Consider the following 25,746-nt stretch of genomic DNA (forward strand, 5'->3'; position numbering starts at 1 on the left):
TTCAATACAATAGGAAAATTGCTTTGGAAATGGAATAAATTGCTTGCCAGTTCAAAGGCTCCATCTCTGAAGTGGAGGTTACTAAACATGATGCTGGTTATGTTCATTATCCTTCAGGCTCTTTGTACTACTTTTCTAGCGTTAAACTTGATAAGATTGTGACTTTTGCTAAAATGCAACACAGTAGCTCAAAGAACTTAATGAAAAAGAGTGAAAATCTCATTCCATACACTGTATTATAATATATTTTAGGAGCACTTTGAATTTTAATTGCATTTTGTATACATATTCGTTTTCTAGTTGACGATTGTAAAAGAAGTGAGCTGATGCAGAGAACAAGAAAAAAGGAATTTTTCCGAGGAAACCTATTAACTCAGTTTTAGGCCCGCTTCCTGACGGATGAGAGGAGCTTTTGCCTGAGCGTCTAAGATGGTGGTTCTCTTGTTGTGGGGATGTTGTGTGGTCTTGTGCGTGGTGCCTGGAGTGAGGCGGCCCTTGGGGCAGGTGGGGGTGGGGAGACAGGTGCCGCCTCCCTCTCCCGGCTCCTCCAAGTGACTCTCCCTCCACTGACTGCGGTCAGCGACAGTGTGGTTGTCGGACACGTGTGACCAGGTCTAGTCACTGATACGGAAGTCTTCCGTGCTTTTTGGGTGGACTTTTTATTTTTACTTTTATTATTTTTTTTAAGAGTTTATTTATTTGACAGACAAAGATCAGAGGCAGGCAGAGAGAGGAAGAAGCAGGCTCCTCACCGAGCAGAGAGCCTGATGCGGGGCTTGATCCCGGGACCCTGAGATCATGACCTGAGCCGAAGGCAGAGGCTTTAACCCACTGAGCCACCCAGGTGCCCCTTGGGTAGACTTTTAAGCAGCATAGCACAGTAACGGTCGTCTTTGTAGATCAATCGTATATACATTTTTCGTGTTTTTAAATATTCATGTTGTCATAGGATAACTGGAGCTTGTGCTTAAAATTTATTCACATTACAAAAAAGAGGCCTTTGGTGCATTGTCACAAACTGTCCTCCAGAAGAGCTGTTCATGCTCTTACCAGCCATTAAGAGAGACTCGTTGGCCAAGATTGGTAATTAAGCATACGGAGTGCTAAGAATTCTTTCTTTCAATTGTTTTAATTTGCGTGTCTTAGAAGTTCTTTTGAAAACAAAAATTATTCCTATTTAAACCTTCCACTGGCTTCCCCTTGCAGTGAGAGTTCGAGCGAGACTCCTCCCGCTGGCCAGCCAGCCCGCCCCGGGACTCGACCCTGCCGGCCTCCACAGCGGCCGGCTGCGCAGCTTCCTCTCCAGTCCTGGGCCTTCTGCAGCCCCTTCCAGGCCTCGCGGCCCTCCGTGCTGGGCTCCGTCATGGCTCGTGTCTCCTGCCGCGACTCCGCTTCGTTCTGGCCCTCACGCCTCCTTTACGGCAGTCTTCCCGGCTCGCCTCCCTCTGCCAAGGAGCGCGCCCGCTTGTGTTGGTGCTATCTGTCCTCCCGGGGCTCCCCGCGGCCCTCAGGACAGCGCCAGCCCCGAGCATCCCCGCAGGGGTGTGTGGAAAGGGTGGGGGTTCCCGGGGCGGCCGCCCGTGATCTCTGCAGACAGCGGTCTGTCTCGTTTATGAACCGTCTTTGCTTGTCTGTCAGAGTGTTCGCTTGTTTACATTTTATTTACGAGGAATAGTTTTATGTCTGTGCTGTCATGTGTCCCCCAGTTTGTCATTTGCTCTCAGCTTTTCTTCTGGGACCGTGCGGAATCCAGGCCCCTGGGGCGCCTGGCTGCGGGAGGGCGCCCTGGCCCGCAGCCCCCTTCTCTGGGCCTCGCAGTGCAGGAGGCCTGCAGGGGTTCTTTTTCCTTGGGGTTTGGGCTCCCCAAGGGATCGAGCTTGCCTGAACGTGCCTGGTGGCGCACATCTGGCTTTTCCAGGGTAACCACAGGGACTCCAGGGCCTGATCTGTGGCAGCCGGCGGGAGGAGGAGGGGCAGGGTCCTTGTGGCGTGTTCAGGCAGACGTCGGGGTAGGAACCAGCTTGGAATGTTGGAGATGTGCATAAAGATGAGGAAATAGCCATCGGCCGGGGGTTACGTGGCTGGCTGCTGGGGAGCCGGATATCAGCAATATTTACAGAAATTGTTCCTTTCTAAGAAAATTCTACCGGGCACACAAAAATTACCGTCTTAGCCGCGTCTCCCCGAGTGAGTGGTGCGGTGCTGTCCTGCCCTTGTGCCGCTGTCCCCACGGCCCGCCCGCAGGCCTCCTGCCTCTTCCCCAGCCCGAGCTCTGCACCCATAGAGCAGAGCTCCCCTCCCGGGCCTCGTACGCAGCCTCGGTACCTCCGTGTCTGTGGAGTTGACCGTCGACCCCTGGTGGGAGTAGAGACCTTCAGGGTCTGTCCCCCGGTGTCTGGCTCACTTGGCTGCGCGCCCCGTCCTCACGCGTCTAGCCTCAGCACCGTCACCGTCCCTCCTCTTTCTAAACTGAGTGATGTCACGTCACACGGATCGACCATATTTGTTTCGGAAATTTCCGTGATTTTTCTGTCTTATAGTAAAATTTTTCTATGTTAATTTTCTAAAACTAGGAATGAAGTGAACTTATGTGAGCTGTTTCGATTCTGGCCTGGCAGTGTCAGCAAACACCGGCCGCGGGCGTCTGCCCTTCCTCCTCCTCTCAATGCGGAAGGCAGGACGCGGCCCAGGGCTCCCGCGGGCGCTCGCTAGCCTTCCCTTCGCCTCGCCTCTGCTTTCTCTCCTGCGCTCCTTGCCCAGCGGCTCACTGTCCCTTGATCCTTGTGGGGATGGGTCGTCGGAGCACCCAGATATTTCCTCGTAGCCTTCGGTCGTGTCCTACTCTTTCCTCCTGCACACCCCTGCCGAGGTCCACGAGACGCCCGACCTGCCCTCCGGGGTCTGGGGGTTCTCCTGCTTCCCGCTGCGGTGCCGACACTTCTGTTGGTCTCGGGTCTCGGATCTCTCTGTTTACCGTCTGTCCCTCCGCTTTCCAGCTTCCTACATTCTGTCATGATCTCTCATTTTCTGTTCGGTAGGTTTCAGCCTTAAGAAAAAGCAGTATCTTCGGTACTGAAGGTAGATCATGTATTTGATCTTCCGTTTTTATGGGAGACATTTTCTTCTCCTTTTTACATGTGTGTATGTCTGTGTCTCATCTTTCAGAACACACTGCTGTCTTGGGCGGCCTGGGCGCCGGACGCAGCGGCCTGGACCTCTCGTCGCTCTCCCTGTGGGAGTTACTGGCTGTGTGCGTGATCTCGAAGCAGGCTGCTTCTGTGTCCCGACTCCGGGTCCAGGCTCCCCACGGACAGCTGTGGCTTGGCCTGGGCGGCTGGCAGGCCTTCCTGAGCCGGGCGCTGCCCTCCTGCCCTCCTCCGGCGGGCCTTCGCTCACATCCCCCCCCCCCCCCACCTGGACGCAGCGCCCGCAGCCTGGACTCCAGCGGCACCCCTGCAAGAGCCAGGGGACCATCTTGCCCGCTGCCACTGCCATCGTCGTCAGTTGACAGCCAATGAGTCTGAGCCCCGTGACGCGCGGGCCGGGTCCGTTTCGGACCGTCGTGTCTTCCGTGTAGGCACGCACATGTTGGTGCTCAGCGAAGAGTTGATGGGGTCCCTGCACCCCCCGTGGCCAGGGGGCTTGCAGAGTGTCTGTTCTGCTTCCTGTAAGACTGAGGAGAGGTGATCTTCCGTGGGGTCCTCAGCCTCATGGACTCTCTGTACTCCCGTATTTTCAGATACGTGGTTTTTATTTTTCATATGAAGTCTTGGGAGGAGGAGAAGGGTTGGGGGGTTCACGTTCGCTAAGCATCCGCTCACCATCTGCGCAGCCTCATTCGCCGCTTTACGGTGTGAGGGCGGGTGGTTCCGGGACAGGTCAAGTGCCGGTTGTCACTTCCCCTTGATGTGTAATTGTCACTGCCCTGAAGCATCGGGGTGCCCGGGAGAGTCTGGGCAGAGGCTGTCAGCACTCTGTCCTCTGCGAGCAAAGCGCCGCTGTCTGCTGCCGACCCGCCTGTCCCACCGCGGCTGCTTCACAGGAGAGGGGAAAGAGGAGGGCTTGGGAGCGGGAAGCAGGATTGTAAGCGGACTCCGAATACGAAGAAAGCGAGACCACGTCACTGGTTGTGTTAGTGTCCTGTTGCTGTTGTAAAGTGATCATCTATCTAGTAGCTGAAAACAAATGTATTACTTCCCAGTTCTGCCGGTCGGAGCCTCACAGTCTCCCAGGGCTGCAGTCGGTGTCGACATGCTGGTCTCCTGCTGTAGGTCCCTGCAGGGGCTCGAGTTCCATGTGGTTGTAGGTTAAAGTCCTGTTTCCTTGACCCCCAAACAACCCTCACACATTTAAGAGGTCTTACAAATCAGCGTGGAAGAGATGGGCTCTTGCATAAATCATACGGCCACTGCTGTTGTTGGGTCCCGTGTCCATCCCTGTAGGACTTCGTGTTTGGTAGAAGGACTCACTGAAAGTAATAGGGCTTATGGGCAAAAACCAGCCAGAGCAGAGCACTGGGGGCCGCATGGCTGACGAGAGCACTCACAGTCCTGCTGATGTTTGCTGAAGAGGCACATTGAGTTCTTGGCCAGTGAAGGTTCACCTGTGAGGAGGCTGGTGTCACAGGGCTGCTGAGTGTGAGCCACGGGAGAGGGTCCTGGTTCTGGGGGTGCTCCCCCCGGGCACACGTCCCACGTATGCCCAGCTCCACTGCGATTTCTGCAAGGCATGGGCGCAGCCTTGGCTACAGTTCGTGGTAGCAGCACCGGACGCTGTGGATAGCAGAAGTGCCCGGGACGACAAGATGCTGCCTTCCTCCCCTTCCAACCGAAGGCTACCTGCGTTGACTCCCATCTGGTGAGGGTGAGGCAGACGTGCTTTCGGTGTTGTTCACAGCACTTGCAGGGGCTGGAGTTTCGGTTTGCAGTTGGCAGTGGTATTTCAAGTGTTCAGAGCGTACGACTTTATATAGCAATTACAGTTCTGGGGTTCTTGGAAAGAATTCATGTAAAAATCTGGAGAAAGTTCTGTATACAGATACTTCCACTGACACATCATTTAGTGGGAAGTTACAAACGTCTTTCCGCAGTGGCAGATGCCTCAGTGACCTGTAACTCAGTAAGCCCCTTGCTGGATGTGTAGTTACCACACGTTACCCAGATGGTGAAAGCAGCTTAGGTAGCAGGTCGGCCTTGGCCTTACCGTCCAAGGGCATCTTTCCCATCCCTGAGCGCCACTCATGTTGGGACCGCGAGGTACCCGCTTCAAGAATGAAGTTTCAAGAAGGTCGTGGCTTCTGGAGTCTTGCCTTCCAACGTTTTCACAGAATCCTGGTGAGCACAGGGCTGCCTGGCACCGGCAGCACACACGCCTACACCCACACCCGCGCACACGTACTCACACGCAGGTCCACAGACTCCCTGCAGGACCGCTCAGAAGAGAACCGCTTCAGCACGCACACAGCTTGTTGGCGCTCTCCGCCTTGGTGTGTCCGTCACGGGCACTGCAAGCTGGTTGTGTCCTGTAGGGGTACGTTTCAGGACATTCCAGAGCCGGACGGAAGGACTTCTGTTGTTGGAGACTCCTGGTTGTCCGGAGTTTCACCATGGTCATTCTTCTTAGGCCTTCATTTTCAAAATGTTGGTTGGGAGCCCACAGGCCATCTGGAGAAGGAAGATCTTAATGATGGTGCAGACAACAGTGTCCAGATGACGACCGGTCTTGGACACAATGGCAGGAAAAAAGATGGAGAAAGCTGAATTCGAAGCATCACTTTGGGTCTTAAATTTTTTTCGCATGGATACATTTTCCCCACTTGTCCACTCTGAGGTATTTCCAACATACAGAGGAGTCAAAAGAATGTTCTTGCAGTTTACATAGATTCAGCAGCTGGCGATGTTAGGCCTCACTGGTTTTCTCCCTGTGCTGACCCATTCTTCACTGCTTCCCTGGTAAGACCTTTGGCAAGGGTCTCCCCACGGGAAGCAGGGTTCTCCAGCCACGACACTGTCGTTCTGGCCAAGAGCATGAACAGCGACTCTGGCGTGGCATCTACCGCTCTATTCGGATGTCTTCTGTTGTCACAGCAGTCTTTTTTTCTCAATCTGTGGCAGGATACACAACATATCCTTCGCCATTTTAAAGTTCAGATTTGAGTGGCGTTTGGTTTATCCCCAAGGTTAGTACAGCTATGACCCAACGTGACGTTCTAGGACATTTTCAAAAATGTCTTTTACAGCTTTGTGTTCAGTCAAGATTTAATCAAGCAATTGTTTCATTTGGTTTTATCTTTTTAGTTCGTTTTCATTTGGAGAATTCTTTGTGGTGGTTTTCTTTCTTTCTTTTCATTTTTTTAAGATTTTATTTATTTGACAGACAGGGATCACAAGTAGGCAGAGAGGCAGGCAGGCTCCCCGCTGAGCAGAGAGCCCGATGCGGGGCTCAGTCGCAGGACCCTGGGATCATGACCCGAGCCGAAGGCTGCGGCTTTAACCACGGAGCCACCCAGGCGCCCCTGTGGTGGTTTTCTTTCTCCTGGTGACATGGCGTTTTTGAAGTGTCCGGGCCGGTGGTTTGTCTCACGTGTGGGCTTAGCTGAAGTGTTCTTACTTTTGTGTGTGTCCCGTCATAAGAAAATCAGCCCCAGAGCAGTGCTTCTCAAACAGCGGAGTGCAAAGGCTCTTGACACCAGTTGTGGGCTAGTTCCAGAAGTTCCTGGTTTCTTGGGGTGGCTCCGAGACTTCTATTTCTGTCACATTCGCAGGTGATGCTGCTGGTCTGGGGACCACACTTTGAGAACCGCTGCTCTGGGATTGAGTACGTAGGTCAGCGTGTGTGTGTGCTGGCAGGAGTGCTGGGTGTGTGCTGTGTCACAGCCGCCGGCGGACGTCACGTAGTCCTGTGGCGACTGGTTCTCAGTGGGAAGCTAGCTGAAGCCGCTGCTGCTCTTGCGCATCGTGCGTTTCCGTTGGCCGCTGTAGTAATCAGTGGGTGGTTCTCCGGCACCGGGACGGTTCTGTTCCCAAACGGTGCTTCTGTGCACCCCCCCGCCCCGCCCGCCAGGTCTTTGTGGATTTTCCAGATATCTTTCTGTTTCTGTTTTATTTTATTTGCTTTATTGCTTTATTTACTTTTCAAGTTTATTTTTATTTTTTTTTTATATTTTTATTACGTTATGTCAGTCGCCGTCCAGTACATCCTTAGAGAGAGAGTGAGAGAGAGGATGAGTAGGGGGAGAGCCACAGAGAGACAGACCCCCCGCAGACGGCCAGCTGGGTCCCAGGACCCTGAGCTGAAGGTAGACGCTTGACCGACCGAGCCATCCAGACATCCCTGTTCTGTGGTTTTTTTTTTTTTTTTCTTAAGATTTTATTTACATCAGAGGAAATGGAGAGAGACAGAGAGTGCAAGCCTGAGCGAGGCGGAGGGGCGGGGGCAGCAGCAGGCCCCCAGCCGAGCGGGGAGCCCCATGCGGGACTGGATCCCAGGACCCTGGGACCGTGACCGGAGCTGAAGGCAGACCCTTAACTGCCTGAGCCCCCCAGACACCCCTTTCTGTTGGTGACTCTCGGAAGAAATTCCTTTGCAGTGAGAGAACACACTTTGTCTAATTTCAGTTCTTTTGGATTCGTTAGTTCGCGTTCCGGCCTGGACGCGGCCCGGGAAGGTGTGTTCACGGCGCCTTTGCTGCGGACATTCTGCTGTGCAGGGCGCGGCGCTCTGTCCCTCTGTCCGCGGCGGCCAGCGGGGGTGGGCCGGGGTGGCGGCCGCGTCTTGGTGTCCTTGCTGACACGCTGTCTGTCGGTGACTGAGCGAGGAGTCACGAAGTCTCCAGCAGGTTCTGGGTCCGTCTCTCCCTCACTTGCGTGTTCTTGCCCTGGTGAGAGGCGCCCGCGCGTTGACGACCGCTCGAGCTCGTAGGTGACTGGATCGTTCGTCACCGTGCGGCGTCCTTTATCCTGGGCGTTTCCTCCCTTCTAGTGTTTTATGTCTTTTTGTCATAGATTACAGTAGCGACTGTTCTTCCTTTGAAAGCATTTGTATTGCATCTTTTTCCATATTTTTACTTTTAATCTTTTAACATTATAGGCCATTACATTTCAAGTATTTTTATTTTTTTGTAGGTAGTGATTTTTTGTCTTCTAGGTGACATTTGACATCGTACGGACACACTGTTATTGTCACACCTGGGGGGACGCCGCTACTGGTGTCAAATGTGTAGCGACCCAGGTGCTGTTGAACATGCCGCGATGCGCAGGGTGCTCCGTCAACAGAATTCTGTGACCCAGAATGTTCGCGGTACCGCTGTGGAGAGGCTCCGCTGTGGAGAGGCTCCGCTCTGAGGACCGCAGTGTGCGCAGCCCGCGCCTCGCGGTTCGTGTCTCCCACTGACTGTCAGCCGTGGAACTGCTGCCCCGCGCAGGACGGCCGCCGAGGCCACTCCCGTGCTCCTGTGCTGGAAACTGCCCCGTGCGATGTCCGGCTTTTGCTTTCAGTTATCATACACGTTTTAAAGAATTTTGTGTTCTTCATTCCCGAAATTCCAAGTTTCCTAATGGTATCATTTTTCTTCATCTTGAAACTTTCTTTAGCATTCTTTTTTTTTTTTTTTTAAGATTTTATTTATTTATTTATCAGAGAGAGAGCGAGCGAGAGCCAGTACAGGCAGACAGAGTGGCAGGCAGAGTCAGAGGGAAAAGCAGGCTCCTTGCGGAGCAAGGAGCCAGATGTGGGACTCGATCCCAGGACGCTGGGATCATGACCTGAGCCGAAGGCAGCTGCTCAACCAACTGAGCCACCCAGGTGCCCCGTGCATTCTTTTGTACGAGGTCTGCCGGTAACACATCCTGCAAGTTTCATCTTTCATCTGAAAATGTTTTTGCTTTGCTTTCATTCCTGGAGGATCTTGTTGCTGGATTTAGAATTCTGGGTTGAACCCCCCCCCCCCCGGAACTTGGACATGGAGTCCCTCTCCTGTACGGGCGTTTGAATTCTTGTGCTTCTATTTGGGATGAGTTGTTTTCCTCTGGCTGCTTCTGACAATTTGCGTCTGTCTTTGTTCTAAGTATTTTGAGTTCAGTGTGTTTTCTGTGCGTTTCTTGACTTGATCCGGATTCAGGTTTGCTGTTGTCTTTGAATGGGCTGTGGCATTGTGTGGTGCGCATTGACGCTGTAGTCTTGGGCTTGGTTGGTTTTCTTTGTCTTCTGTGAAGTCAGTGGCCTTCAGAGGGTGTGAGGAGAAATTTCAGTTTCAGTGACTGCCATCCTCTCCCAGGGACAGAGAGGTCTGCTGTCTTGTGTTTACGATTGAACTAATACCTACCGAGGAGGCTTGATGTAAAATCAAATAAGATGGCGTGTGTGGGCTCTCCGTTCCATTTTCTGACGAATTTTTGGTTCTCAAGTTAAGCTTTTATTTTTAAAATGTAAATATGTCCACGATTGAGGAAAGATACGTGGGTTTTTGATAGTGTAAGCTGCTTGTTTTTTGAATCACAAGAGGATTATTGAACTCTAAGAGGGACACTGGTTGTGGAGGAAATTATTTCATTGAATGAAAAGTTTAGAAAAGGGAATAACAAATCTGACCACAAACCAAGGGACGCACCGTGTTCCAGACACCTACGAAAGTCACTTCCACGACTTTGGTTGATGAATGTAAAGTTGGGCAAATTTTACATCACATCAGTCTGTAGCAGAGTGTTTAGAAATGACTTGAAAGCATACATTTTTCCTAATATTTCGGGTAATTTTTTTTTTTTTAATACTCCTGAATTGAACACCACGAGTGGATCGTGCTCTTGAGCTGACGGATCACACCGATGGCTTCGTGGAGGGCTCCCCTCACAGCGTGGTCGTGTCTGCTTCCTCGGGCAGCCCGTACATTGCCTGTTTACCCTGGCTGCGTACATTTTTTGTAAAGGAAAATAGCATCCCTTATTTGTAACGGCTTGCCTCCCCTGTAGACAGCTCAGTTTGAAGAGAAAACACAAGTGTGATTAGTAGAATTGGGCCAACTCTTGTCTTAAATAATACCCTTACCTGTGACAGAAGACTGCTTGGCCGGCCTCAGCACTCTGTTCTTACCTCTGACCAGGTACCAGCTGGAAGATGAGTCCGCCCATTTGGATGAAATGCCACTAATGATGTCTGAAGAAGGCTTCGAGAATGACGAGAGCGATTACCACACGTTACCACGAGCTAGGATCACACGAAGGAAGAGAGGACTGGAGTGGTTGGTCTGTGGAGGGTGGAAGCTCCTCTGCACCAGGTTTGTGATCTCCTGCTGCCTAATTTCCTGGGCTCTCAGGGCCACAGGGAAGGTATTTATAAGCTCCACTTCTGACACACTTGTTCTTATATCAAAGTAAAGAAGACGCTCTAATGAGGTGACACCATAGAGTGTTAAAAGCAAATAGTGCTAATCAGAAAACGAAAGCCAAGTTCACTTTTTTTTTTTTTTTTTAAAGATTTTGTTTGTTTGTCAGAGAGAGCGCGGAAGCACATAAGCAGGGGAGCCGCAGGCCGAGGGAGCAGCAGGCTCCCCGCCGAGCAAGGAGCCCCTCACGGGACTTGAGTCCAGAACCTTGGGATCATGACCTGAGCCAAAGCAGTTGCTTCACTGACTTAGCCACACAGGCGTCCTCAAGTTCACTTTTTTAATGAGAAATTTAAATGTTTAGAAGACAGAGAAAGATTGGTTTTGTCGTGAATGCATGGTAGAGTCAGTTCTGGTCACTGTGTCGGCATTTGTGAACGGTTCTCTGGTCTCTCCCATCGGTAATCGTGCCCTCACCTAGAAAGGCAGATACAGGCGTGTGAAATGCAGTTTAATAACACCATGGCTCCGTGTGTCGTTCAGCTTGAATGCGTAGACTTGGAAGAATATTCTTCATTTAATTTAACCAGGAAGAAACAAAGATAAGAACTGCTCGTATTGGGGCGCCTGGGTGGCTCAGTGGGTTAAGCCTCTGCCTTCGGCTTGGGTCATGATCCCAGGATCCTGGGATCGAGCCCCGAGTTGGGCTCTCTGCTCAGCAGGGAGCCTGCTTCCTCCTCTCTCTCTGCCTGCCTCTCCGCCTACTTGTGATCTCTGTCCAATAAATAAATAAAATCTTAAAAAAAAAAATAAAGAACTGCTCGTATTTTAAACAAGTTCACTGGTGGCTGAGATAAACTTCAGCTGTGCTTATCCTGGGCTTTGGAGTCTGGTCTGTGAAACTGCACCCAGTGCTCACTGGCTGTCCTCCAGCCCCGGGGACAGGCAGGGCGAGATTTCAGCTGACCGAAGCCAGCATAACTTGAGTGGGATGTGTCAGATAAATCACAACTTTCATCGTCTTTCTGCTGTGTTAAGTGTGTCGTCAGTGCCTTTCTTACCAGCATGAATTTATATCCCTTTGCCCATAAAAGGAGTATAGTAATTGTGGAAAGGTGTCGTATTTATCATCCTCAGTAGCCCTTTAGAAGTTTGCAAAAAGATGTTTTTACGACTGATCTGATTTCGGGGACGGCTCATGTGGTGGTGTTCAAACCGTGGCCCGTGGACTTCTGAGGACTCTGAGGGGTCCCTCTGAGAGCTCGGCCTCACAGACTCAGGGAGTTAGGCAGGCAGGACGTTGGCTTATCTCCCTCCCAGGTTCCAGTTAGTGTCCGACTTTGTCTCTCCGGTATATTGTAAGGTTTTCACATGAAGAAGAATTTCATGGCTAAATACGGTTTTAGAAGTTACTGATTGTGTTACTAATTTTTAATGAATGGTATAGTTTTTTCAAAAAAATTTTTCTGAGTTATATAGCTAGTATGCCAAGAGTATTCTTTGGGGATATTTAACAATTCTAGACTTCATTTCTTAAATGGTGCAGGGCTGTGCAGAATTGTTTTGTTCTGTTTTTCTTGTGTCAGTTGTGATGCTTTCTGCTTTTCAAGGGGTTTATCTACTTTCAAATATATAAATTCCTGTAATTTAAAATGTATAAGGCTCTGGATGGTGGTCACATTTTTTTTTTTTTTTTACTCCTGATCATCTCTGTCTCCCTTTTTCATATTAATCTTGATAGGAGGTTACCAGTTCTCTTCAAAGAGCCAAACTTCTAGTGTTGTCTTTGCTTTTGAAATTTTAAACTTTTATCGTGACATAAATCCAACCTTGAAATAAATTCACTTTTTTTTTTTTTACTTGAAATTTTCAGTGGGATCGATTCTTTTTTTTTTTTTTTTAATTTTTTTAAATTAACATATAATGTATTATTAGCCCCAGGGTTACAGGTCTGTGATCATGAGGTTTACACACTTCACAGCACTCACCATAGCACCTACCTTCCCCAATGTCCACAATCGAGCCACCCTCTCCCTACCTCCCTCCTCCCAGCAACCCTCAGTTTGTTTTGTGAGATGAAGAGTCTCTTATGGTTTGTCTCCCTCCCAATCCCATCTTGTTTCATTTATTCCTTTCCTCCCCACCAAACCGCTCACGTTGCATCTCAGCTTCCTCGTATCAGGGAGATCATATGATAGTTGTCTTTCTCCGATTGACTTATTTCACTAAGCATGATACGCTCTAGTTCCATCCACGTTGTCGCAAATGGCAAGATTTCATTTCTTTTGATGGCTGCATAGTATTCCATTGTGTATATATACCACATCTTCTTGATCCATTCATCTGTGGATGGACATCTAGGTTCTTTCCATAGTTTGGCTATTGTGGACATTGCTGCTATAAACATTCGGGTGCACGTGCCCCTTCGGATCACTACGTTTGTATCTTTAGGGTAAATACCAAGTAGTGCAATTGCTGGGTCATAAGGTAGCTCTATTTTCAACATTTTGAGGAACCTCCATGCTGTTTTCCAGAGTGGCTGCACCAGCTTGCATTCCCACCAACAGTGGAGGAGGGCTCCCCTTTCTCCGCATCCTCGCCAGCATCTGTCATTTCCTGACTTGTTGATTTTAGCCATTCTGACTGGTGTGAGGTGATATCTCATTGTGGTTTTGATTTGTATTTCCCTGATACCGAGTGATGTGGAGCACTTTTTCATGTGTCTGTTGGCCATCTGGATGTCTTCTTTGCAGAAACGTCTGTTCATGTCCTCTGCCCATTTCTTGATTGAATTATTTGTTTTTTGGGTGTTGAGTTTGAGAAGTTCTTCATAGATTTTGGACACTAGCCCTTTATCTGATATGTCGTTTGCAAATATCTTCTCCCATTCTGTCAGTTGTCTTTTGGTTTTGTTGACTGTTTCCTTTGCTGTGCAGAATATTTTGATCTGGATAAAGTCCCAATAGTTCATTTTTGCCCTTGCTTCCCTTGACTTTTGCGTTGTTCCTAGGAAGATGTTGCTGCGGCTGAGGTCGAAGAGGTTGCTGCCTGTGTTCTCCTCAAGGATTTTGATGGATTCCTTTCGCACATTGAGGTCCTTCATCCATTTTGAGTCTATTTCCGTGTGTTGTGTAAGGAAATGGTCCAATTTCATTTTTCTGCATGTGGCTGTCCAATTATCCCAATACCATTTATTGAAGAGGTTGTCTTTTTTCCATTGGACATTCTTTCCTGCTTTGTCGAAGATTAGTTGACCATAGAGTTGAGGGTCTATTTCTGGGCTTTCTCTTCTGTTCCATTGATCTATGGGTCTGTTTTTGTGCCAGTACCATGCTGTCTTGATGATGACAGCTTTGTAATAGAGCTTGAAGTCCGGAATTGTGATGCCACCAACTTTGGTTTCTTTTTTGACATTCCTCTGGCTATTCGGGGTCTTTTCTGGTTCCATATAAATTTTAGGATTATTTGCTCCATTTCTTTGAAAAAAATGGATGGGATTTTGATAGGGATTGCATTAACTGTGTAGATTGCTTTAGGTAGCATAGACATTTGCACAATATTTGTTCTTCCAATCCATGAGCATGGAATGTTTTTCCATTTTTTTCTGTCTTCCTCAATTTCTTTCATGAGTACTTTATAGTTTTTTGAGTACAGATTCTTGGCCTCTTTGGTTAGGTTTATTTCTAGATATTTTACGGTTTTGGGTGCCATAGTAAATGGGATTGACTCCTTAATTTTTCTTTCTTCTGTCTTGTTGGTGTAGAGAAATACAACTGATTTCTGTGCATTGATTTTATATCCTGACACTTTACTGAATTCCTGTACAAGTTCTAGCAGATTTGAAGTGGAGTCTTTTGGGTTTTCCACATATAGGATCATATCATCTGCGAAGAGTGATAGTTTGACAAAATAAATTCACTTTTATTTTGAAATAAATCCAAACTTATAGAAAAGTTGCAAGCATTCCTCTCTGCCCTTTGCCTAAGATCACTAATGTTTCATCTTTTGCCACATTTCCTTACCGTTCTCTTAAATCTCAGTTCCTTTCAGAGTGACTTCAGACGAAGCTGCTTGTTCCTTCACTGTTCTCTGATCTTTGTAGCTCGGTGCATGTCTCTTAGGAAGAGGCTGTTTTCATATGTGGCCACTGGGCAGTAGTCATGTGCAGGAGATGGCGTCTGGCACAGCTCTGTCTCCTGCTCTGATCCTGCCCGCCAAGCGCCCTTCCTCTCTAGGTGCCATAGCGTTTAGCTGGCCTGCCTGTTCCGTCTCCAGGAATCTGGAGCCACTTTTTGTCTTTTGTCTTTGCCATTTCTTTGTCTTTTATTCCATCGATGTTTATGAGGACTACACAACAGGTGTTTTGTAGAACATTTCAAATATTGGTTTGTCTGAGGTCTCCTGACCATTAGATTCACATTAAACATTCTCTGTGGGCCGCTGTGTCCGTGACAGTGTCCTTAGGGTGTCTCCTTCCTGTGTCATTGAAATCTGGTCTGCCCTTAATTTTTTTCATCCTTTTGAGTTTAACTTACTGTTCTTCTGGCTTCCTAAGGTGGATTCTCAGATCACCAGCATTGTACTTTTTCCTTTTTTAAAAGTAGATGCATTTCAGATTTGACACATGGTATTTTCATTATCATTTAGTGCAAAATATGTTCTGATTTACATTGTCTTTTCTGCTTTAGTTGATGTTCAATTTAGAGCCATGCTGCTTAATTTCCAAACAGTCGGGAATTTTCCTAATTGTCTTTTTGTAATCGACTGTTAACTTTTTTTTAAAAGGCTTTATTTATTTATTTATTTATTTGAGAGAGACAAAGTGAGAGCAAGAGAGAGAGCACAAGCAGTGGGGGAGGGGCAGCGGGAGAAACAGAGTCAGCGCGGAGTTGGGAGACAGGAGACCGACTGGGTCTCAGAACCCTGAGATCATGACCTGCGCTGAAGTCACACGCTTCGTGGACTGAGCCACCCAGGGCCTGCATGATCTACTGTTATCTTAAATCCACTGTGGCCCTAGAACGTACTTACAACTTTTTTTCTTTCAGGCTCTGTAACGTGTTGAGACTTGCTTTATGGTTCATCGTAGATGGGCAGTGTTAGTCAGTTTTCTGTGTGTATTTGGAAATAATTTATGCTTTTTGATTGACTGGGTTACTCTGTATGTTAGTGAGTGTCTTTGTTCCTAGTCGTGACTAATCAATCGTCTGTGTTCATATTTTAAGTTCCCGTCAGAGACTGAGAAACCTGTTGAGTCTCGCAGCATCACCAAGGGGGCATCTCCTGCTTCAAGTTGTGTCAGTTTTGCTTTCTGTATTTAGGGTGTGTTACCGACGATGCAAGTGTAGGGTCACCGACTTACTGTTTGTAATTGGATCGGTCTTTGAATCTGCGTGCAGCGGCCGGTGCTCCTCCCAGGTGCCCCGCTTCGGCCGCGTCCCTGGTCTCACCCCCACCCCCACCCCCTTCCCTCCCGCGACCCTCAGTGTGATCTGTTATTAACACTTTGTTCCTTGATTTCTATCTCTGTCTAGCAGCTTTCTTTGATTGGCCTTTGCATGGTATATAGTTTTCATACTTTTACTTTGTTTTATTAAAAACAAAAACTTTTCTGGGGCACCTGGGTGGCTCAGTGGGTTAAAGCCTCTGCCTTCGGCTCAGGTCATGATCCCAGGGTCCTGGGATCGAGCTCCGCATCCGGCTCTCTGCTCAGCAGGGAGCCTGCTTCTCCGTCTCTCTCTGCCTGCCTCTGCCTACTTGTGATCTCTGTCTGTCAAATAAAATATTAAAAACCTTTTGAAATAATTACAGCTTCACAGGAATCCACAGAGATAGTATTGGGGGGCTCCCACTTATCCTCACCCAGTTCCCCCGCAGTGGCTTTGTCATTTTTTTTTTCAAGATTTTATTCATTTATTTGAGAGAGAAAGAGTGAGCCTGAGGTGGGAGGAGCAGAGGGGGGGGGGGAAGCAGGGTCCCCACTGAGCAGGGAGCCAGGCCCACACGGGACTCCATCCCAGGACCCTGAGATCATGACCTGAGCCGAAGGCAGACGCTTAACGGACTGATTCACCCAGGCGCCCCCCCGGGTTGTATCCGAAGTAACTGTAGCGTGTCAGACCAAGAAGTTGATGCTGGTGTGGACTGTATAGCTCCCCACATTTCCGCTCCACGTCCGGGTCTGTGTACGCACCACTGCCGTAGAGAGACACGTGTCCCGGCGCGCACGTGCCTCCTGTCTGCTGCCTTCTCTTCTCTAGCCGTGTTCTCTCTCCTGCCCCAGGTCCTAGCCTCTGGTCACCACTAATCCATTCTCCGGTTCTGTAATTGTGGAACCATTCAATTTGTGATTTTTGGAGATTGGCCTGTTTCCGCCGACACAGCACCCGTGACATGCGTTCAAGTGTGTGTGCTGATAGGTCGCTCCTGGGCCGGTGGGTGTTTCACGCACGCCCACTGCAGGGCGTTTAGATGGTCTCAGGTTTTCGGATGTTCTGAGTAAAGCCGCTGTGAATCATCAGCACGTGCGGGTTTTTTGTGTGTAGACATAAGTTTTCTTTTCTCTGGGGTAGGTGTGTAGGAGTGTAGTTGCTGCATGATAAGCGGATGTTTAGTTTTTTACGCAAACGCGGAGCTGTTGCCCAGGGTGGTTGTGGCGTCCCACATTCCCAGCAGCAGGGAAGGAGAGATGTCAACCTTGTTGTCATTGTTTTTCGTTTTGGTTGTTAGAGTGTGTGTGTAGTGGCTCGCGGGGGCCTCAGCTTGTCCGCATCGTCTGCAGGACTGGCGAGGGCGGCCGTCTTACTTGCCGGGGCGCACCTTCTTCGGCAAGCGCCTCCGTCTTCAGATGGGGTGAGTCGGTTCCTTGTATCTTATCCCTTTTCAAGACTTTCTTAACTATTCTGGGTACTTGGCCTTTCCATAGACATACTAGAATAATTTAGCCCAATGTGGAAAATCCTTTCAGGGATTTTTGATAGGAATTATGTTTAACCTGTATATTAAGTTGGGAGAATTGAAATGTTTACTGTGTTAAGTCATCTAGATCACAGTTTACTTCTCTCCATTTATTGAGAACTTTGACCTTTTTATCCGCATTTTGTCATTTTTAGCACACAACTCTTATCTATGTTAGATTTATTACTAAGTGTTGTTCCTTTTTTTCCTTTTTTTTTTTCCTTCTTCGTATTTGTAACTGGTATTTTAAATATTGGTTTCCACCTGTTCATTCTGCTGTATAGAACTAGAGTTGGATTTTGTATGTTTGTCTTTTATCTTACAACCTTGCTGACCTTACTGTTTGTGCTAGGAGTGTTTTTGTAGATCCCATGTGATTTTCTACATGGACAGTCATGTCATCTGCAAACAGACAGTTTTCTTTCTTTCTTCTATAACCTGTATGCTTTTTATTTTCTTCTTTTCGGCCCTGGGGGTCTGTCTGGCACATAGACTATTATGTGGAACAGCAGTGGTGAGCCTCCCTTCTTGCTTCTTGTTCCTAGTCCTGGAAAGCTTTCAGTATCTCACCATTACGTGTGATGTGAGCTTACTGCTGGTTTTTTTGTTGTTGTTTGTTTTTGTTCTGTGTGTGTTTTGTTTTGTTTTAGTTTGCTCATCTAAAACTATTGACTGTTTTCTTGATTAAAATCCATCTTGCTTTGGGTTGGTGTAGTGCAGACAATGCCGTCAGATTCAGAAGCAGGGTCTGGAGCCGTGGTTTCAGAGTCCTGTCATTGCTGTGATCATGGAAGCCACACAGAAGGGTGGTGTTTCTGAAAATGGCAAGGCACTTGTGGTTAAGTCTCCGAAAAATAAAGGACAGAGACCGTTTGGGGGGAAAGATGGTTTTGGGAAGGAAGACTCCTACCCCTCCTTTCCGGCAGAGGGGAGGTAGGGGCGGAGGACGGAAGTATTGGTGGAGAAGATGACTTGTGTCTTGTCCTTAATTGGGAACATGCGGTCGTTTGAGTGGAGACGTGACTGGGATTCGCCCGAGGACGGAAGACGTGGGGAAGCCGGTCATGCGTTGGTCGAGAGATCAGTAACCGACCAGGGAGGGCGATCGTCGTGCATTTGTATCGGCCCCGGCGTCAGGTTAGGGCTGTCAGGGAGAGCGCCTGGACCGGCGCAGGCCCCGCGGCGCAAGTGTGGCCTGGGAGCTGCGGCGCGCGGTGGCCGCGGCCGGGAGCCGAGGGGAGCTTGCGGCGGAGGAGGCGGGGCGGAGCCGGGCCCGGATCGAGCTTCTGCGCGGCGGCCGCGGCCGTTCCCGACGCGTGATCTCGGCCCGCGCGGGGCGCGGGGGGCGCGGGGCGCGGGGCGCGGGGCGCGGGGCGGCCGCTCCTCCTCCGCGGCGCGCGCCCTCTCCAGCCGCGGGGCGCCCGCTCTCCCCGCCGTCCGCAGCCGCGAGCTGGAGCGGCCGCTCGGGGCTGCTTCGGGTCGAGCCAGACACCGAGCCAAGGTCTGATTTGACCGTCGAGAGTCCTGGCTCTTTGCTGGACGGGACGAGCGCTGGGCTGAGGATGTTGTGCTCCACGTAGACCGGTGCTTTGTTCCTTTTCTTCAAGGATTTTATTCATTTGACCGAGGGGCGCAGCGAGACACCACCCAAGCGGGGCGAGTGGGAGAGGGAGGAGCGCGCGCCCCGCCGATGCGCGCCCGGCGCGGGGCTCGATCCCGGGACCCTGGGGGTCAGGAGCTGAGCCGAACGCAGACGCTTCACGACGGCGCCCCCGGCGCCCCTGAGGAAGGCTGATCCCGGGTCTCGCCATCCTCGGGGGACCCGGCGCGAGGCTCGCGGCGGCTGGGAGCCCCAGAGCCCGCGTCGCGCGTGCAGGACCACGGAGCCGGGAGCGGGGCCTCCGACGCCGCTGAAAACACGAGGCCGTGGGAGCGGGCGCGGCCGGGCAGACCGTGAGGACGCGGCCCGTGTGGGTGGGACCGTGCGGATGCGGGGCGCGGGCCGCGCTGTGGGGCGGAACCTGGCCTGCTGCCGGCCGCGCCCGCACTGCGGACTGCCCGCGTGGGCGCGCTTCGCTCCGGGCCGACGCCACCGCGGAATCCGCTTCTTTCTTAGACGACCTCTGCACCCAGGATGCGTCCTGGACTCGCAACCCGGGGATCCAGAGTCACCTGCTCTTCCAGCTGGGCCAAGCAGGCGCCCCGTTCCTGAAGCACTTCTGGTTTTTTACAGCACTTTGTTTTTCCTAAATGGAATGTAGCCACATTTTGGATTTTGTTTCTAATATATTATTTTTTTCTTTTAAGGAAAACATTTAAGAATACATTTGCAAATATAGATGCTAGCAAATACGTCGTTTTGAGGAGATTAAACAATAAAATAGAATCAATGTGTATATAAAGTCCATCTCTGCAAGTGGTGATCATGTAGAAAAAGCTAACTGAACCATGTTGGCACGTTCTAATCACTCTGATATCTGCCAAACTGGGGAATTGTTTAAATTAAAAATTGCACCTAAAAAAACAACTTTGTACATCTAACAACTTAGATTACTTTTATTTTCTTAATTTCTTATAAATTTTCATGTTTGAGTATTTTCTGCTTTTTTATTCCCTAAATGTTAGGCATTATAAAATTCAGTGTTTACTGTAACATTATTAGATGTTGGATCAACAAGTAGAAGATACATAAAATCACTTAGTTTAATTGCAAGGGAGAAAAGGGTGAATATTGCAATAAAGGTAGGTAGCAAATAACAGTACTGAGTTGTAAATATTTCCGTGTGTTTCTGCTTGCAAACTCTGTGACTACTAAGGCATATTTTATAATTATTCTTCCTAATTTCAGCAACTGAGTAGGCTTTAATTTCTTTCTTTTTTTTTTTTAAGATTTTATTTATTTATTTGACAGAGATCACAAGTAGGCAGAGAGGCAGGCAGAGAGAGAGAGAAGGAAGCAGGCTCCCCGCTGAGCAGAGAGCCCGATGCGGGGCTTGATCCCAGGACCCTGAGATCATGACCTGAGCCGAAGGCAGCGGCTTAACCCACTGAGCCACCCAGGCGCCCGTAGGCTTTAATTTCTTAATGGCTTAAAAACTGCTTTCTCATTTTTATTACTTGGTAAAAATTCCAGCCCTGACACATTGAAAAAATTTTTCCATCATCTGCCCTCCAGAACTTTGTCGTTCCTGTGAGTCACGGTGATGCACGCTGGTGCACTAGCTCTCTGGGGCTGGGAGTGAGGCCTTTCTCGTGAGCCTTCTGTTTCTCTCCTTACCAACGGTCGCTCTGTCCCTTGGGAAAGTGGAGCCACTGAGGCCGTGTTCATAGGAGCAGGGGGTTGTATGGGTGGGTGGGGGGAGGGGGGATGTCAGATGCTGGGGTGACTCCTGTTCTCCGTGGTCTCTACACTTTCTGGGAACCTGCAGCACGTTGGTGACGCAGAGCATAGGAAGGCGTTGATGTTTTAAGGAGACGCTGGACTGTGCTGCTCTGGGTAACCGTGCACACCTGTTGGATATCCTGAGTGTCTAAGTTGGGTCCCTTTTTGAAGAAGGCTTATTCTAAACTTTGGGAGTTGTATAACTATGGCTGAAGTTTTCGGAGACAGGATCTTGGTATGTTAAAGATACTTTATTCAGTACAGGGTATTACTTTGATTAGAGAAGCATTTGTGGAAAGCTTCTATTCCTGCCGTGTGGGAAGGCAGGATAGACTTGGTTCAGTATTGGGTTTAGCGTTGCTTTGACTCGGGTGCTGGGATGGGAGGTGTCCCCTGGGTGATCCGCATTTAGAAGGCGCTCCGCCTTGTGGGACGGTTACTCTCCGCTCCTCTTCCGTGTTCGCTTGCTCGGGACCAGTGTTTACCAGTATGTTTTACTAAAAAATGGCCCGTGATTTTATTTTCCTGCTTAGCTCTATAGCTCCGTAAAGCTCACGCTTTTGGGTTACAGGTTTTGTTTTGTTTGTTTTAAATGTTTGGTGTTTATGTCCTTTACTCTTGGCATTCAAGGCACCTGTCTTCTTTCGGGCCCTGTGTCCTGTCTGCACCATCCAGTGGCGATTCTGGTGGCGCTCCAGGCTTGTAAACCCTCAAGCCCTGTGTTCATTTAATTTTGTGAAACAGCATGTGACGACTTGCTTCTATGTTTGCATAAGGAAATAATTAGCAAGAACACTTGTTCCTTGATAGTTCTTAGGTAGAAAAGTGTTGGAAATAGTTACATCTTGGATGTCTAGGAATCTGATTTTTTTTTCTCTACAGAGTTATAGAGAAAAAAAATTAATAAACAGTTGAGTTGTGTGTGTGTTTTTAGCCCTTGGTATTTAATGTAGAGCTTATAGAGGGGAAGGCTTTGGAACTTAGCGGGTGGCCAGGTTCAGGCCCGCCCCGTGGCGTGGGTGAGGGTTGTCTGCTGCGTTCCTGGGACGCCCAGAGCGGTTGTGCATTCATGGAGCCTTTTGCCATAGAGTTGGTAAAATGCACATTTCCTACATTTTATATTTATTTTTCACACACTTAATTTTGCATGCCTTCTGTTTTCTCTTAGCTCTGTCTGGCTTTCGTACATTAAACTGTCACATTAGGCAGTTAAATGTTTCAGAACAAGAACTGGAACTTGCATACGTCGCTGGAGGGTCTTTGCTCTGACAGCAGCGCTGCAGGCTTGTGTCTCCCGTGCTGTCCCCACTGCCCTGTGCTCCATGCGGCCCAGCCCTGCCCACGGACCCTCCCTGTGACGATGAGAATGCTCTAGATCTGTGATGTCCACTGTGGTAGCCAAGGGCCAGGGTGGCTGTTGATCTGTTGAAATGCGGCTAATGTGACGGAGGGACTGGACTGTTGATTCCACTTGGTGTAGATTCATATTAAAATGGTCACGTGCGGCCGGGGGCGCTTCGTCGGGCAGCACAGGCACGTAGGCTTGTGTGCCGGAGTGGGCGCTGTGAGCTGGGAGCCGCTGACGGACCGAGGGCGGCCGTGCCGTGGCAGCGGCCCCGGAGGGCCTGCTCTGAGGACGCGTGGTGCCCGGGGGTGCCCGGGGCTCCCGAGCGCGCACGCCCCCCCCCCCCCCCGTGCTCTCGGCCGAGGAAGCGCACGTTCCGACTGTGGGCGTCCCGGCCGGGCCTCGCCCCTGCTCCTTGGCTCTGCTCGCGTCCGCGCCGTGCCCCCGGGACCCAGCCCGTGCCCCCGGGACCCAGCCCGCCGCGGGGCGCCCGAGGCCCTGGGCCGGCGGGCAGGGCGGACTTGGGCTCTGCTGCCCGCTCTGCCGCGTCCGGGCGCCGCGTCCCCGAGTCAGTCACGGCTCTGGCCTCCTTGTTCCCCGGCGTGAACGTGCGACGCTCACATCGCCGCGGCGGCCTTGCGGGGTCGCCCTGGTGGGGCCCCGGGGCTAGGGACGGGCCGCTCCTGGCGCGCGGCCGAGTGTCCGCTGCAGCCCGACCGGGGTTTTCGAGCCTCAGGAGCGCGTCTTGTGCGAGCGGAGCCGCTGCCGGGAAGGGCGCGGCACGGAGCCCGGGGCGCTCCGGGTGCGCGGGCCGCGCGGGCTGCTGGGCGGGCTGCTGTGCGGGCTGCTGGGCGGGCGGGCGCGGGTGCGGACGCTGCCGGGGGCCGCGCGGGGGGGCGGCGCGGGAAGTCGTGGGGTTCGGAGCGCGTCCTCGGCTCTTCGACGCGGAACTTTATCCGGCGCAGGCGGGACCGTGGCCACGCGTCCCGCTGTTCGACCGAAATAACCTCCCTCCCCCCGCCACGGAGGCGCCGCAGGCGGGACGCTACCCCGGCGGCCACCCGGCGTGGAGGGCGCCCCGGCTGTCGCCACTGGGGGCCCGGCAGTGTCCTTCGGTTGCGGGCCGTCGGCGCTCCGGGCGCGGACGGGCAGGCGCTGGGGCGGCTCGGCCGCGGCAGCTCCTACGACGGCTGCGGCTCGGGGCGCGGCGCGGGGCCGGCGGCGCGGACTCGCACAGCTGAGGGCGGCCGGCTGCGGGGCGGGCTGCGGGGCGGGCTGCCGGCCCCGGACTGAAGGGCCCCCGCGCGGCCGAGAAGCCGGCAGACGACCAGGAAAGACAGGCCGGTGTCGGACTGCAGGACGCCGCCGCGAGGGCCGCCGCGCAGTCGGGGGACGCGGAGCGGACGGAGCCCCGGGCGGGCGCGCGGTCGTCTCCGGACGGAGCCCGTTGGCCAGGAGCGCACGCGGGACCCGCGCCCGGGGCCTCCCGGTGGTCTCGGCCGTCGGGCGAGCCGGGGACTCCGGTCGGCGGTGCTGACGGCACTTCAGCGTTGCTTACTGCGTAGTTCAGATGATCTTGATACCTTTTTGCCATTTTTCTTAAGTATTTGAAGGAGAGTTAATTCCCCGCACCCAAAAGTAGCGGTTCGCATGTCCAGAACGCGGAGTGTTTGGGCCTGGCGCTGGGCGCGGCCGATCGCGCGTGGACGTGCGCGAAGGTGTTCGCGGCTGCGGCCGAGTCCCGCTCCCGGAGCCTGGCCCGCGCCCCCGGGTCCGCAGTGTGGAACTGGGCCCGTCTTCATCGTATCTGTGCACGTCTAACTTTTTAAAGGTCTCATTTATTGGACAGAGAGAGACCCCACAAGCAGGCGGAGAGGCCGGCGGGGAGCAGGTTCCCCGCGGATCGCGTGCGCTGCGGGCTCCATCCCGGAGCCCGGGACCGTGACCGCGGCTGAAGGCAGGGCCCAGCGCGCTCCTGAAATCGCGTCTTTAAGAGAGGGAAGAAGTGGTCACCTCAGCGCGAGGGTTCACATCCCGGCTGACTTGATGTCCGAGGGCCTTGCCGGTGGCTCACTGCGTGCAGCGTGGACAATCGCTCTCCCTCCGCGCAGGAGAGCGCTGACCGCTCCGGAGGGTTGCCGGTGCCGCCGTAAGACACTGAACCGGGAAGAGCACTGCCCTGCGCTTCCAGGAGTCCTTATGCACGCACACGAGTCTCTCTCAGGGTTTCAGGTCAGATTGACATCAGTATGACCTGTTTAAGACGAACTTTACAGATTAGCTTTACGTGTGCTGTCAGGACTTAGTAAATACAGGAACCACCAGTATTGGCTTTAAATATGTAGAATTAATTTAAGAATTTTAAACAGGGGACCTAATGAGTGTCTTTTGTTTCCATGCAGTTGCTGTGATTGGCTGATACATATTTGTCAAAGAAAGAGAGAACTGAAAGCGCGTACAGTGTGGCTCGGGCATCCTGAAAAGTGCGAAGAAAAGCATCCCAGAAATTCTATAAAAAATCAGAAATACAATGTATTTACCTTTATACCTGGGGTAAGACTATTACATTCTTATGAGTGGGTTTCATATGAGAAATTGCTGGCTTCTTTTGTTTTCACGGATCTTTTTTTTTAATATTTTTTTTCCCTGTTAATTGTGTCACCTACAAATGAGTGATCTTTTGTTTCTGAATTCTCCATGTTTCAGATAGTTGTTAAATAATTCATGCACACTTTTAGTGGGTACATTGTGGAGTTCATTGAAAGAAAATTTATAGTTTGACTTTGGTCCTGGATAAACATATTTATTTTACTGTAGAAATAATCAAGTAAGCCTAAATTAAATTATCAGAAAATAAGTCAAAAGTTTTGTATGCAGGTGAGTTGGAATGTTAAGTTGAAAGCTTGCCAAGGAACTTTGTGATCAAAGTAAAATAATTTTTTACACAACCATGACTCAGTAACAAAATATCTGTAAGCATTTGTAAATGTATTTTCTATTTCACATTATAAATTTCTGGCCGTGTTATATTGTTATGTCATTAGTTATCTTTAATTAGGTATTATGCTAAGTGAAAATAATGATGTTTAAATATTTTGTTACTTTTTTTGTTGCCAGTGATATTTTTGGCTTAAGATACAAAGCTGAGTTTGTATTTAGAATGATTGAATAGTTTTTTTTTTTTTACATTATTTCCTATTTTTATAGACCAATTTATTCATCTTTCTAAAGGCAGAAGGAAGCCAGTACTGGTTCTATTTCTACATCAAGGTTTTTGACACATTCTAGCTACCTGCTCTGGTGCCCTTTTGCAAGAAAATCTCTTGTTAATGTGAAATAAGGGCCGTTTTATTTTTCATGTTTTAATTTAAATAATCATGCTGGTTGTATATTGGGCATTCATTGCCTCTCACCGCTCTCCCCCACCATCTAATAGTTGGCGAATGCTTCATATCTAATTTACTCTTTATTAAAACACGCAGAACTGCCGGCTCCATCATGGGGTGACAGCTCTTTTGTCAGGACAGTAAAATGTACGCTGTCTTTCAGGCAGATAAATATTCTCATCTTTATTGAATGAAGCTGCTGTTTTCTTTAAATTTTAAATACTCGCAGATCGGTGAAGCATTGTACGTTTTCCTAAAGGTCACAAAGTTCATTCCGTAGACAATAGAGTATTGATTACAGTGGTGTGCAGCCCCACAGTGCAGCCCCACTCTGACCAGAGGGAACCCCCACAGCCGC

At 50.4% G+C, this 25,746-nt stretch overlaps 1 protein-coding gene across 9 annotated transcripts in view; it reads left to right on the forward strand.

Annotated features, from left to right (window-relative positions):
• ATP9B (ATPase phospholipid transporting 9B (putative)) overlaps positions 1–25,746 on the forward strand; it is a 223,525-nt gene that overhangs the window by 11,227 nt on the left and 186,552 nt on the right. For 8 of the 9 annotated variants that reach the window (XR_006608195.1, XR_006608194.1, XM_045085258.1 and 5 more), the window contains exons 2-3: positions 10,097–10,270; positions 24,405–24,555. Coding sequence is in view for 7 of the 9 variants with exons in the window: in XM_045085252.1 (XP_044941187.1) it covers positions 10,097–10,270; positions 24,405–24,555 (325 nt within the window). In the remaining 2 variants the exon portion in view is untranslated. The remainder of the gene's footprint in view (positions 1–10,096; positions 10,271–24,404; positions 24,556–25,746) is intronic. The other variant, XM_045085255.1, reaches the window with a different exon arrangement.

The sequence above is a fragment of the Mustela putorius genome, unplaced genomic scaffold (assembly GCF_011764305.1).
Source record: "Mustela putorius furo isolate JIRA1106 unplaced genomic scaffold, ASM1176430v1.1 tig00000835_pilon_pilon_pilon, whole genome shotgun sequence".
Classification (NCBI taxonomy): Eukaryota; Metazoa; Chordata; class Mammalia; order Carnivora; family Mustelidae; genus Mustela; species Mustela putorius.